Genomic DNA, 15690 nt, shown 5'->3' on the forward strand with positions numbered 1-15690 from the left:
ACAATCGGAACCGTTCTACGCTGGGAATGAAATCACATGCCGAAGCACAGTAATTAATAACTAATTACTATACAGTGATTGATATAATAACCTTTTTTCATTTCGCTAGACTGTAGTTATTTCGAATTCTCGGAAGTGCTATATCATGGCATATCGACGTAGATGAACACTGAAAGCAAACCAACTTTTCCATGAAAACTTTTATTAGCGATTGCGCCTTTATTTGACGTCTTGAGTAAATGATATGTTATCAATTCGCTATTTTAAAACAAAGACCGAGCCACAACAAACATACGGTGCTTTGAAGACGGATCATATTGTCAATACTAGATTAGGTTATTTTTAAAATTCCACACTAAGTATGCAATATAAATAATATTTGGTCATCAGGTCAATCAAATGATCATAGATCGAATACTCTAATGCAGACTATGTTGTCGACGAAAAGCGTTCACAAATAAAGAGCTCCTAAGTCAATAAACCGTTGGTGCTAAAATTTTTTATCAGGTTCGAATAACTTCTGAATGTCCTCCAGGATAGAGGAAAACAAAACTTGACGGCAAATGGCTTTTAAGAGAAAGTCCAATTGAATGCCTCCATAATGAGCAGAATACAATAAGGGCATTTTTTTTCCAGAAGAGACACATTAAAAACCGCTAATGGTTTTAAATAAGATATTCAGAGCAAAAGGAATGTTTCGAGCAAACAAAAGCATCTATTTGCTTGTAATAAGCCTTCAGAAAAATAGTTTAAATATTATGCAAACGGGCTTATCATCCAAACGCCAGTGTATAAATTATTTTGATTACTAGAAGGAGTTAAGGGTGAAAGGTCTCTTTCTCAATATTTTTGAAATTCTGCAATAAGCCAAGTGGTTCACGAACTAGGTCTTGAATAAAATTCCTTTAAAATTAAAACATTTTCTGGCCAGGGGGTCTCTAAATCACACATCATTTGCTGTCTTACTTTTATAGATTTATTCTGATATTGTCATTCGTTTCCAGGATTGCTTCAATTAAATGGCATTATATCATAAAAATAATCACAGCTTATAAATTTCCAATCAATAAAATATTTCACTCCTCAAAACGTCTCAATCTTCAACCCAACCCACCTTCATTATTGCATTCCTGTGAATTATAATTCTCTGTCTTTTTATCAACCATCAATCTGTAGCAGATAGCCAATCGAACGTTACCTCAACCCAACCGAGACGCATGCCATATTTCGCTTGTATCAGCCGGCCGATGCCAGAATCACGCACCATTTGGGATCCCTGATTTAGCCCTCTCGAGAAATGATTATCGCACATGAAAACCACGCGCCCAAATGGAATGCACCATACCGAGCTGCTTGGGCAGCGTTGCGCTCGAGCTTTCCTTCTGAATCTGATAGCAGCGCGCCGCAGTAGATCTTTCGCAGGATTCTACCAACATGGGCCAGCAAATTGCTCACATAACTATTTCGATAGTGTCGGCTCGAATTTTTTGTCATCAGAAGTTATGAAACGCCGTGGCAATTGCGTACGAGTGAAGCCCTTTCGGGCTTCTCATCGGGCGATGATTCATGAATAGAAAATCGAAAACGAAACAGAGGTCTAATGGCAACTTCATGTGCCAACTGGATTTCTCCCGCATTTCACTGTGATCTGCAATCAGCTAGATTTGACGCACGTCGAGTTTTCCGCTTTTCCACGCTTGAAGCCACTGATAGGGGAGGTTGAAAAAAAAAACTTGCAACTTATGGTCATCCCTGCCGGCCCAGTTTGGAACCAACAACGCTTGGCGCTGGGACTAATTTGGACCAAAACTATTACATGATTCATCTCAAGCTGGTAATGGATCCAACTCGGACGGGTCGACTTTGGTGGTGCTCCAGTAATCTCATTTCTTGGTATATATAGTAGGAGTAGTTTATCGAATAATCATCAGTCAGTAGTACTTCGAAGGTGTCGACTGGTGAGGCAGTTTTATTCCGATTAGTGATGAAGTTGCACATAGTAAGTGATTCTATTCTCAACAGAGAGTGAAAGTTCTGAAGATTACCGTTCGTTCTTTTGTTCAGTTTCTTAGTGCGTGCTTGGCGGTGGTGTTGGTGTCTGCTGATCCCGAGCCCTCGGCAACTCCTGCTAAACCACAGAAACGGGCCATTCTAGGAGGGTACGGTTACGGATTAGGAGGATATGGTTTGGGCGGGATAGGGCTTGGTGGATACGGCTTAGGAGGTTATGGGCTCGGTGGAGTGATAGGTGCTCCGGCCATAGGGCCGGCCATTGCCGCTGCACCGGCTATAGGGCCGGCCATAGCTGCTGCACCTGCATTAGCGGCTCCTGCCTTACCTGCCTTTGCTGCACCAGCCATCAATCTGCAACCAACCATTACCAGAAACATCCACACACATTCAACGGTAAATCAACCCGTCCCGGTTCCAGTGCCAACTCCGGTGGCCGTTCCCGTGACTCGACATGTAGCAGTGCCAGTACAGGTTCCATATCCGGTGCAAGTTGATAGACCCGTACCGCATCCGGTTGCAGTGCCAGTTCCAGTGCCAAGACCCTATCCAGTTCATGTGCCAGTGGATAGGCCAGTGGCCGTTCCAGTGCCACAGCCATACCCAGTTACAGTTACCAGGTGAGTCCGATAGTCTATTAAGATCTTGGATCTCCGTTTCTAAGTCATATGAGTGTCACAATGGATTAAACTATGGATCAAATGTTATATTATGGCGCAAACCTGAGTCCAACAAGTTGTTGTAGATCACAATATCATCGAAAATGTGCAGTCTGCGTTATCATGGCCATCCACAAATTCACCTTCCTCTATCCAGTTCAAAATTCTTTCTCACGTCATCTGCACTAAGTGACCAGCCCACTGAAGTCTCCCATGTATTTTAAGATGTTCAAGAGTTTCTTCTTTGTACCTACACTTGATACCGCTTGTGATTCACACGTCTGTGTAACACAAAATATTCTACACCTAAAAAACTAATCTAAAAATTATTGTACAAAATCTTGCCATATAGTATTTTGCAAGGTTTAAATACACAGGGTATCTACTACCTGGAAAAACCTAGAAAATCAGGGAATCGTCAGGGAATTTCTCTCTACCTGGAAAATACCTGGAATTATCAGGGAATTCTTGACATAATCAGGAAAATTTCAATACCCGGTGATCATGAGTGAACTTCTTTCAAAAGATGAAAAAAATCAATCAAAATGTTTTAATAAATATACCAATCAAATCTATTGAAAATGTAGTGAACGTTAATGGATCGTTGTTCCGCAAAAAACGTTTTGCCATCTTCATAAGAATTCCTGGAGAATTTCCGAAGCAATTCTTAGTGAAATCTAGAAATTTATTCGGGAAATCAATTTGGGATTACTTTGTAAATTCTTCTGAGTATTCCCTCGGAAATTTATTTATGAATATAATAAAAAAATACTAAATTAGTTAAGATTTTTAAAAGTAACTCCTGGAGGAACTTCCAAAGAAACTTCCGGATCAGTTTTCCAAGGTATTTTTCAAAGAAATTACTAAAAAAGTGTCTATAAGAATGATTAGCAATTTTCCAAAGTATTTCTAGAGTAATTTCCAAGATAAAATCGAAAAGAATTCCCGGAGGAATTTCAGAACGAATTTCCGGACGATTTTTCGTATGGTTTCTTTAAGAAATTCCCGAAAGGGAACCTGAAGGAATTTTCAAAAAAGAAAGTGTAGAGTGATTTGTGAAAACCTTCTAAAGGAATTCTTGAAAGAAAAGCTGAAGGAATCCCGAATGGATTTTTCAAAAGGAGTTTCTAAAGGGATTCTCGAAGAATTTCCAATGAATTCTTAAAAGCAAATATCCGGAAACTCTTCCAGGTGTCTTCTAAAGTTTTCCTCAAGATTCTTTTGAATGAGTTCCTAAAAAATCGCAAGGAATTTCGAAAGAATATCAGAAGCATGTTCCGAAGGTTTCAGTAAAGCAGTAATAGAACGCTAGTGACACTGTAACCATTGAAATTATTTTGCAAAATATACTTCAATAAACTTAATAGCCTATTCAGATTACGATTAGATTATTTATCGTAATAAATATCAAGTTAAAGCTGAGATTGAATGTATGAGGATGGCATCAGGTTGTTGTTTGTCATGATATTTATGATCATAAATGGCGTAATCTGAATAGGCTATAACTTGGCCGTTTGACCCTTATAGTACCGGTACCTTGGCGGCTAGGTCCAGGCAAACTAGATGTTGGTCACAAACTAGATGTTGGTCACGCAAACAGGTATAAGGACATAAGGTATGAGTACGTTAGGCTTGAAGGATGTTAAGCATAAAATGCCCTAAAAACAGCCCACGACATGAAAAAGGTATTATGTCTATCGTCCTTATGCCTAACGTCATGGACCCAGCAATCTCATATTTTTGCATATACACATTTCCTGAAGGAGTTTTTGTAAGAAGTTCTGAAGGATTTCCTGAAGAAATTCCCAAACATATTTCCGGAACATTTTCTTAAGAACAGTTTAATCAAAGTTAATTGCCTATATTCCGTGGATTAAACCGCCTGACTTGGACATTAATTTACAATGTTATGAAAACTCATATGTGAATATGTACATTATGTTGAAGATAATGATTTGAAAAAATGTATTGGAGGTAACTACTTTCCCTTCGATGAGACTCGAACCCACGACCCTCAGTACGCTAGACTGGTAGCTTAAACAACTAAGCTTTGAAGGACCTCCGTCGGCCTTCGCAACATAGCGTCTACTGAATTTGGGAATCTTGAGCTCATTCAGAAGCCTCTATGAGTTTTCATAACATTTTCTTAAGTTTCTTAAAAGACAGCTGAAATAAAATTCAAAGAAATTTCCGATAGAATTCTTAATCAAATTTCCAAATAAATTCTTAAAAAAAATTTAGAGGAATATCTGAAAAAATCTGCAAAGTATGTTATAAAAGTATTTCCGAGCGACATTTTCGAACCAACGCCTAAAAAAAATTCAGAAATATCGTAAAGGAATCACCAAATGCATAACTCCTTGAGATGTTTTCTAAAGTTTTTCCAAAGAAATTTTCAAACTAAATCCTGGAGGTAGTTCTGAAGCAATTCTTAAAATCCGGAGGAATACCTGGAGGAATTTCCTATGTGATTCCCGAAGGAATTTTGATTGAATGGCTGAAGCAATTTCTGGGTGAACTTGCGAAGGAATTCCTGGAGGAATTGCTTAAGTAATTTACAACATTGTTTATGTGAGGCTACCAAAAAATATTTTTCGCAATACTTCCTTTTTTGAATTGATTACTTTGCTGCTAAAATCTACATATGCCACGTTTTATTTTACCTGGAAATTAATGTAAAACACCTGAAAAAAACCAGGAAAAATCAGCAATTTTTTAAAGATGAGTAGACACCCTGATACATGAAATCAATACCAAATTTTCAAAACGACTTCTCTGCTTTTGTAAACAAAGATTCAAACAATGATTTGACGAATCTGATAGCACTCCCAAGCAAATCAAGACCATCAACAGGTAGCAGAAGCCTTCGCCTACGTATTGATGGTATCGGTGTCCGTGGGAGTGCTATCAGATTCGTCAAATCGACGTTATAATCTTTGTTTACAAAAGCAGATTTAATATAAAAGAAAATTTAATATTGAAATGTAAGCTTTTTATACAGAAACAGTATTAAAATAAAATAAAAATAAATACAAACTACGGGCTTAGTAGTCATATGGCTACTGCTTCTGCCTCATACACAGGAGGTCATAGGTTCAATCCCAGGTCCGTTCCATTCTTCTACTTTGTATCTTTCTCAATATTTCTCATGTTCTAGCAATCGCTAGAACTGGAAATGGACTTCCATACCGTTTCCATTTCTATGCTCTATACTTGACTTGACTATTCTAGTAGTAGGCTGCTAGAATTGAAAATGAACTAAAAAGCTCGTTTCCTACATCCAATAAGAAATTCGATCAGTTCCTATCTGTCACATTGGCAGCTCGTTAACCAAGACGAACCTCTGCCACTCGTACCTAACCCAAAAATTCCAACAAATTCCGCATGAACTCGTGGTAAGTGCAGAGGTATATTCGGCTTGCAGTGGGCGAGTGATTGCATCATTATTTCCTTCCCTTTCCCTGCATTGACTTGCATTGACTGGCAGGCGCCAGTGTGACCTAACAAATGGGATCACCAGTACCTGTACATTGAAGATGTGTGCTAGTCCCAAGCAAACATCTGTTGGTTCCCTGTGCAAGAACAACTGATCTGGTCATAACGGAGTAGCAACTACGAGCAGTCAATCAAGCTCAAGCTCAAGAAACAGTATTAAAATAAATACAAAATTGTAAGATTGCAATACAATGCAGTGTTTTCTAACCCAGGAATTCGTGATTGAAAATTTGTTGGCCTTGAAAAGTTGATTTTAGAGGCTAAGTGACATCGGAGAAGTGTTAAAGTCAGTATGTTAAACTCCTTATTTTGTAAAAAAAATATTAATCCCCCTAAAAGTGAGATGGAGATTCTCCTCCAATTGTGAAGATACATCATTGGTGTCTCCGAGAAATTTGTAGAAAAATTTGCTACGAAAAATTTTGCTTCATAGACTTTAGCTCTACTGCTATAGAAGTCGGGTCGTTTTTTATGAACCACCCCCAAAAATCAGGATTTTCACTATACTTTCGCCAATATATTTTTTTGATTTTTCAAATGTTCTACAAAGTTGTCCGTCGCAATAAAAAACATGAATCTTTCGAAGACAGTTTCTTTTCATTTACCAATTTGACGAAGTTATTGACGATTTTTGGTTCAGAATTGAGCATTTTGACGTTAAGTGCATACATTTAGGGGCAAAATGGGGCATAATTTTAATTATGTAATGAAAAATATAACTCAATATTGCATCCGCAACCCTTACACTTGATTTCGACCCGTCCAACGTTATACGAATCAGCCGTATCAGTTTCGCCGGAAAACCATGTTCAAGAATAATTTGCCATAAATCATTCCGTTTCACTGAATCGTACGCCGATTTGAATAAACAGATGATGTGTCTGCAAGTTGTACTCCCGGAATTTATGTCACAGGGTAAACATTTGATCCGTCGTTGATCGGCCGTCACGAAAACCTGTTTGGTATTCGCCGACGAAGGAATCTTCAAATGGTCTCAATCTGTTGAACAGAATATGGGACATAATTTTGTACGCCGAATTAAGAGGGGTTATTCCTCGGCAATTGGCGCACTCCAATCTGTGCCCTTTATTAAACAGAGGGCAAATGAGGCCGTCCAACCAGCGTGCAGGCAATTCCTCGTCTTCCCATATTTTCGACATTCATAAAACTGCTCACTGCCATGTTTGAGAAGTTCAGCTGGTCCTTCCCCGCAGCCTTATTATTTTTCAGCTCTTTAATAGCTTTTCTAACCTCATCTAGTGTAGGCGACTTCATAGCTTGTCCATTGTAGCTAATTTATTCTGTTCACCAATGCACCATCGCTTCCGCTATTCAACAAATTCTCGACACCAACATCCGGTTCTGGCAACGTTCTTCTCGTCTGTCACTCTCTGACACTCCACATCGAACCAACCAACTGGAGACTAAATAAGTCGAGTCAAGTACAAGACACTGAAGACGACCTCAGAGTTGAGGTCGAAATGCGTATCTGCAAAGATTACAAAACGTAGTGGAACTAAATGGAGAGTGCTAAACTCGTCTTAGACGGTTGAATACATTCCACTAAAAAGAGCATAAAATATTTTTTTCTGAACACTTTCTGCTTCTTCCAAAAGTCTGTCTTTATCCAGACAGCGCTGTAGAAAACTCCTAAACATATACGGATCAGCATGTACCACTTTTTAGAAGACAAGGTTTGGTTTTTTTTTTGCGGCAACGATAAGTTCATCGTTTTTCACAAGCGATACTACATCGGCAGACTCGTACGGCGTAGAAGGTCAAAAAGACAAGTCGTGTGTCGGATACAATCCGTCCACTGTCCTGGCTATCAGCTTCTCATTAAGTAAGCGAACACTACCCTGTATGCATCCCTCAAGAGGTATTGAGCTGACAAGTGAAGAAAGGTAGACTTCACCAAATAAATAATTTCGATTATTTCACACTCTGGTTCTACTGGCACCTAACTTCTTGGCCACATCCGCTTTCTAAGCCGCTTTTCTTGCGTTACAAATCCAAACCAAAATCCACCATCAAACCAAGTCAATGAATTTAGTACCTTAACCTTCCAGGACTCGCACCGTTGTAAAAAATACAACACATTGAGTAAAAATGAGATAACTTTTTAGCCAGTTGACCAATTTGCTCCAAACCACCATGTATTCCTCAAAAAAATAGTTCTTCATCAATTGAAAAGATAATAAAAGTGATTCGATAGAAGGCTCGAGTAAATATAGCTAAATAAAAGGCTCAGGTGCACTGGGAAAAGTGACCTTACTTACTTTACTTATGGATCCTGTACAAGTGACCAGTAATGAATTATTTATTTATTTCATTAACAATTCATCCTAAAGTAACGCGATTTTTTCTATATCATTTCTGATAATAACCTTGGAGTTGATACGCAGTTCTCACTCACCTATGACCGTAGGTGGCCTTCCGGGAAACCCGGAACGTTCGTAAAAATGGTCATTTTGTGAAGTTCGTCCTAGAGCAGCGCAATTTTTTCTAAACCATTTCTGATGGTGATTTTGGAGATATTCCACAGTTCTTAATCTGCTATAACCGTAGGTGGCCACCAGACGGGCTTCCTTATAATCCGGAACGTCCGTAAAAATGGTCATTCTGGAAAAGCGCAATTTTTTCTAAAACATTTCTGATGGGGATGTTTGAGCTAAAACACGTTTCTCACACTGCTATGACCGCAGGTGACCACCAGGCGGCCTTCCGGAAAACCCGGGACGTCCGTAAAAATGGCCATTTTATGAAGTTCGTACTAGAGGAGCGCAATTTTTTCTAAACCATTTCTGATGGTGATTTTAGAGAAATTCCACAGTTCTTATTCTGCTATAACCGTAGGTGACCATCGGACGACCTTTCTTATAAACCTGAAAATTGTCGTTTTGGAAAGTTTGTCCTAGAGCAGCGCATTTTTTCTAAACCATTTCTGACAATAACCTTGAAGTTAATTCACAGTTCTCACTCACCCATGGCCATAGGTGGCCACCAGACGGCCTTCCGGAAAATCCGGAACATCCGTAAAAATGGTAATTTTGTGAAGTTCGTCCTAGAGCAGCGCAATTTTTCTAAACCACTTATGACGGTGATTTTGGATGAAATTCTCAGTCATTACTCTGATGAAATAATGATTTTGGAAAGTTTTTCCTAGAACAGCGCATTTTTTTTTTCTAAACCCTTTATGACGGTGATCTTGAAGATATTTCAAAGTCTTAATCAGCTATGACTGGACGTGGCGCATTTTTTCTAATACATTCTTGATGGTGGTCTTAGGGTTAATTCACAGTTCTTACTGTGCAACGGCCGCAGGTGGCTACCAGACGACCTTTCCGCAAATCTGGAACGTCCGTGAATGGTCGTTTTGTACAGTTCGTCCTAGATCTAAACCATTTCTAATAATGACCAGGAAGTTAGTCAATGCTCTTTACCATCAAATATTGTATAGAGTTTTCCACCTTCGCCAAAGGTATAATAATAGCCCAAAAATATATGTATGTACTACGCAAACAAATGAATAATGAATTCTATCATAATAATACCTAAATAGTAGTTATTAATGATTAGAAATTCGAGAGATATTGATCTTAGTTGGCCAAAAAGAAACTATTTCAGCTAAAAAACTTTGTTGGGATGTGATAGGAACGCAAAATACGGAATTCTAATTGGATGTAAGAAACAAGTTTTTCCTGCATTTCCAATACTAAAAATTACTGTTAGACTAGTCAAGTTGAAGGTACAGCATTGAAATGGAAATGGAAAATTTCCTGTTCTAGTGATTGCTGTAACATAAGACGTATACAACAGATACAAAGCAGACGAATGAAATGGGCCTGAGATCGAACCCAAGGCATCCTGTGTATGAGGCAGAAACGTTAGTTATATGACACACTTTTCTGAACACATTGGTTTTCAAATCCCAAATAATTGTAAATGACGGCACTTTTAAATATCCTGCGACATCTAACAAAACTGGTTGATCCATATATCACCACCCAGCGGATGTAATCCAAACTAAACAGTTTTTCAGAATAATGGTTTTCATCCTCGAGCAGCTGTGAAGAAGACGGCCACTCTCTAATATCACGGGGTTATATAATCAAACTGGTGGTCTCACATGTACTATCACTACTCTACGAATGAATTTTAAACTTTATAATATTTCAACATATTGGTTTCCAATCCCTGAACAACTTTGTAGAAAACGGCAATTTTCTAAATCCCCCAGATCCCAAGATATCGAAGAACTGATCTCTCATATACAGTAACGCCTCCTTGCGGATGAATTATCAATTTTTCAGTTTCTCAACATATTGGTTCTCTGTACTCGAACAACGTTGTAGAAAGCGGCATGAATTATTCTATTTGTCAAAATATTGATTTCCAGTCCTCGAGCAATTTTGTTGAAGACGGCCATTTTCTACATTTCAAAGATCCCGAAATATCGATCTTTCATATACACTAGCATCGCCTTATGACTCAATGCTGAACTTAACTGTTCCTCAAAATATTGGATTCCAATGCTCGAACAACATTATAGAAGATAGAAACTTTCCAAAACCAAAAAATCCCGAAATATCGAACCAAACTAATCTCTCAAATACAGTAGCACATCCTTGCGGATGAATTCTAAACAAATTAGCTTCTCAACATGTTGATTTCCAATCCTCGAACAACTTTGTCGAAGACGGCAACTTTCTAAATCCCGATCCCTAAATCTCTCATATACAGTAACGCCTCCTTGCGGATGAATTATCAATTTTTCAGTTTCTCAACATATTGGTTCTCTGTACTCGAACAACTAAATCCTAATGATCCCGAGATATCGAACTAAACTGATCTCTCATATACACGAGCGCCGCCTTACGGCTCAATTTTGAACTAAACAGTTTCTCAACATATGGGTTTCCAATGCTCGAACAACTTTATAGAAAATGGCAACTTTCCAAAACCAATAGATCCTGAGATATCAAACCAAACTGATCTCTCATATACAGTAGCGCCACATTGCGGATGAATTTCAAACTAATTAGCTTCTCAACATATTGGATTCCAATCCTCGAACAACTTTGTAGAAGACGGCAACTTTCTAATTCCCACAGATCCCGAGATATCTAACCAAACTAATAACTCATATACACTAGCGCCGCCTTACGGCTGAATTCTGAACTTAACAGTTTCTCAACATATTGGTTTCCAATCCTTGAACAACTTTGTAGAAGACGGAAATTTCCTAAATCCCATAGATCTCGAGATATCGAACCAAACTGGTATTTTCATGTACACTAGCGCCGCACAGTGGGAGAATTCTAAATCATTTTTTTTTCTTGACTCATAGGGCCGCATGGGATTGTAGATGGATCTAGATTTTTTTCAGAGTTTTAAGAATTCTTATAAGAAACATTGCGCCATTTATTGGGAAGATGGACTATTTTCACCGGTTTTCCGTTGGTTCCGGATTTTCCGGAAGACCAGCAGAAGATCCATTGGACTTAAAAAATGTCCTCAATGAGAGAATATATCCCCTTTATTATTTTCCCGAAAAAATCAGGTTGATATCATTTGAATTGGCTTCATTATAACGGATTTTAGGACTGTTGTACTTTTTACAACACGCGAGTTCTCGTGTTATTAAAGTTGAAACGAGTTGTGGAAGGTTAAAACCTCTTCATTTCTCATTGTGTTTTTGTAATCTCCAATCTCGAGTCAGCCGCGGGTACGTCGGTTACCCAAACTTACTCTAGTTGTTAAAACCCAACTTAATTCACCGAGTAGTGATACTGCCTTTCTCGCATTTAGCCAAGACACCAACCTTATATGGCGCTTATATAGTTGGATTCCATTTTCTTAATGACTTTTAAACGCAATGGTCGATTGTTATCAAATTCAATAGTGATCAACAAGGCTTTGTCCTCTGTCGAATGCAACTTGTTGCGAGAAAACCGGTTAAGAATTACTATATGAAAAAGTGGCTAATGTTTTTCGGTTTTCGTGTGCACACACACACACATACACACGGACAGACAGACATTTCTTCAGTTCGACGAGCTGAGTCGATTGGTATATAACACCATGGGTCTCCGAGACTTCTATAAAAAGTTCGATATTGGAGTGAAATGATAGCCTTTCGAAACAACTTTGTTGTACGAGAAAGGCAAAAAAAGAATAACAAAATCCGTTGAATGAACTTCAATACCTTCTCTTGCGGGTGATACTGGCTTTCTCCTCTCGACCTGCGGGGTCACCCAGCTACCCCACAAACTCCGTTATCGGCCTGACAAATTATTTCAGATCATGCATCCCCTCGGCACGAGTCGCCTGACACCTTACATAAAACTGTGGGATAAGGGACACCATGTTGTCAACTCAACTGCCACTGTGCCTAACGATATGACTTGATTTACGCACTACGTTAAAATATCAAAACATGGTAGATTGAGTGATGCAACTGCTCGACTTGATGAGAAGCTCTATCTGGTTTTCATTCTTCCCAGCAGCATTACTTTTTTCGGATATTTGAAAGACAGAATCATTTGCCATTTGGAGTACCAGAGCCGGATAGTTTAGTTTTGTTTTTTACAATTCATTTTACGGTTTTGTTAATCTTATTTTAACAACTAGAGTGAGTTTGGATAACCGATGTACCCGCAGCTGACTCGAGATTGGGGATTACAAATACTCAACCAGAAACCAAAAAAGGTGCTCTAAGAATTCGCCGATCTCCACAATAATAGAGAGACAATATGGTCTACAGAGAATCTTGCAGAACATATTCCGGATTGGACTCCGGACTTCCGGACTTTGTATAGAACTTTGAGAATGGTACACAGCAACATAATGGTTTGATGGTAAGATGAGCCTCTTAAGGTACCTTCACTAACAAATCGTGCACCTATTTATATTTTTGAAGTCTTTTCTCCATAACTCTTGCATAGGTTTGCATAAAGCATATTTCAAGTTAAATACATTGAAAAACAAAACAAAAATCTATTGGAAAGTAATTAAAACACGCGTATTCGATCATGAGTTGATTTGAAAGAATAGATGTGTTTGACCGTTTTGGGTATTAATTGATCCAAATTATTTTTCACTACAGTTTGGCGCTGTATTTTATTCCCTTGTGTAATCAGTTAGAATCGTACGTACTTGCTTCTATGATATGTGATTCTTTCAATTAAAACCCAACTGACCATTAAACATAATCTTAAACAACTCTAATCTTTTCTTACAGAACCGTACCGGTGACAGTGCCGCAGCCCGTTCCAGTTCCCCAGCCATACCCAGTGCCACAGCCTGTTCCAGTGCCACAGCCAATCCCTGTGCCTCAACCGATTGCTATCCCCTTACCAGCCCCCGCACCGCAACCAATTGCAATTGCACCGGCACCCATCCTACCCGCCTATGGTCCATCGATAGCGGCTGGACCCTCGATTGGGCCCATCATCGGCGGTGGAGGTCTCATCGGTGGCGGCATCATCTCGGGTGGCGAACTCAGCCCCGGTGGTCCCATCCTGAGCGGGGGACCGATCCTCAGCGGGGGTCCAGTTCTTAGCAGCGGTTCCATCCTCGGCCACAGCTATCACGGGCTCGGACACCTTGGATTAGGGCTGAAGAAATACATAGGCTAGAACGCTGCCTCGACCACCACCGGCCAGCACGCACCAGAGCAACGTTTCATATTACAAAATAGTCACTTAATTGTAGGATTTTTTTTAGTTTTACGTAGGACAAATGGTCAAAGGTAGGAGGCCCTCCACTGATTACGCTGAAGTTCATGGGGGGAGAAGAAGGAGAACGAAGTCTGACATTTTCTCGCTTCCAAATCGAAATTATATGAATGTGATAGCAGAAAGGGAGCGAGCTGGGAAATGCTTTGCGTAATTTGTGGACGGCCCCCAAACTGTGACTTCGGTCCAACCCGATCCAAAACTAGGTCTTATGCGTTTTGTTTATGAACAGACATTTACCCTTTTAAGATGCAATTTTCATTAATGCGTGAGTGAGAACGAACTGAGCAATCGAATCGAACATGGAACGACAAGTCAAGCACCTATTTCTAAATAGGAATCAGTCAGATAGTAGGTAGGTAGGTAAGCATAACATAATGCAATCAATACAATCAAGTACTAGCAAAGTGTCACCACGAGTGGCGGCGGAGATTGAAAATGGAAACGAGCAAGTTGTTTCGAGTTTGCAATTCATCTCACAGTCCCTTATGCCCTGAATGGATTGGGTTTGCCTCCAGTGGTTCTCGACTATGGAGAATCTTGCACTCCATCAGTTAGCGAAAAACATAACACGGATAACTCCGGATGGTTTAATGACTTTACGAAAGACGTGTCACCAGCTCACTCTCACTAAAGTGTCCTGCGCAACGGATCAATCAAGGTAACTCATTTTGCACTCACCGCATCAAAACAACGGCGCCACTGTATACGCATATTTCTATTCGAGTGTGTTTGACAGAACATGTCTACGGTGGCGCTATCTGTTCATTTCATAGCGGCAGTTTTTGCTTATTGATTGGTCCACTAGGGACAACGTAAAAGATCACCATCCTTGGCTACTTAATCTGGGTCCAGGTCAGATTCCTGTAGACTTCCTTTATTTCTAGCTCTAGGATTCTAGTGCAACGCTTGCTCACAGAGTTCGTCTCCGCTGTTTCGTCATGTGTGGCCAACCCATCTCCATTTACATTCTCGAATTTCTGTTGATATCGGTTTTTGATGGCATCGTTCATGGAGCCCACCATTCGGAATCCAGTTGTGAGACCATCAAGCCCAAATTATAAAATGAAGACATCGATTGATGAATACTTGCTGGCACACATCAAGTATCACTGGCGTATAACAACACGGATTACACGTTAGAGTTAAATATTCGAAATTTTTGTTAGTTCAGCGGTTCTCAACCTGGAGTACATGTACCCCTGAGGGTACCTGAGACAAAGATGCATAATGGCGGACTAATTTTATGATTGACCTCGAAATTTAAAATGACTGGTATTCTTTTATTCAGTCTATTTTATTCATTTGATATCGGAATCGTTTTGTTCTATTAAAAAAAATTGTCGTCTTGAATTAAGAGCACAATCCTAGGGCTTGAGTTTTAGAGAGATCTATTACACCCATTTAGAAAAGGTCCATCAATTGATATAAGTATTGAAAATTTATTTTTAAACATAATAAGCATGTTTACTAAATCATTATATTATTTCTATTTTGTAGTTGGCAAAAACTAGTTCTTGTCAGTAGAGTTTGAGACAGATTCTATAACATGCATCACGTCCTTATGGCATAAAATAATTAGCTACAGGACTTCTTGTGACAAACCGGGCGTTGATTTTAACCTAGGATAGGATGTGACAACTAAATTGAGACTGCCTTGTTGATTTTTAGTCGGTTGCTTTGACGAGGTGGTTGCCAGTGCAGCCAAATTAATTTGGTACAAAAAAATATCTTGTATCAAAAATTGATGTTTTTCTTTCCGTTCTATCCATTATTTATGTAAGAGA

At 39.2% G+C, this 15690-nt stretch overlaps 2 protein-coding genes across 3 annotated transcripts in view; one reads left to right on the plus strand and one right to left on the minus strand.

Annotated features, from left to right (window-relative positions):
- LOC134219534 (sensory neuron membrane protein 1-like) overlaps nt 1–15690 on the minus strand; it is an 87365-nt gene that overhangs the window by 22337 nt on the left and 49338 nt on the right. The window lies entirely within an intron of this gene.
- Nucleotides 1957–14276, plus strand: LOC134224478 (tetra-peptide repeat homeobox protein 1-like). Its single transcript, XM_062703840.1, has 3 exons — nt 1957–1999; nt 2065–2630; nt 13408–14276. Exons 1-3 carry the CDS (start codon nt 1985–1987, stop codon nt 13802–13804), a joined length of 978 nt encoding a protein of 325 aa, XP_062559824.1. The 5' UTR covers nt 1957–1984; the 3' UTR covers nt 13805–14276.

Source organism: Armigeres subalbatus, chromosome 3 (assembly GCF_024139115.2).
Source record: "Armigeres subalbatus isolate Guangzhou_Male chromosome 3, GZ_Asu_2, whole genome shotgun sequence".
Classification (NCBI taxonomy): Eukaryota; Metazoa; Arthropoda; class Insecta; order Diptera; family Culicidae; genus Armigeres; species Armigeres subalbatus.

Excerpts from the sequence above, each read along its gene's own strand:
- LOC134224478 (XM_062703840.1), top strand. Across the intron at positions 2,631-13,407 it reads TACCCAGTTACAGTTACCAG|AACCGTACCGGTGACAGTGC; the intron begins GTGAGTCCGATA and ends CTTTTCTTACAG.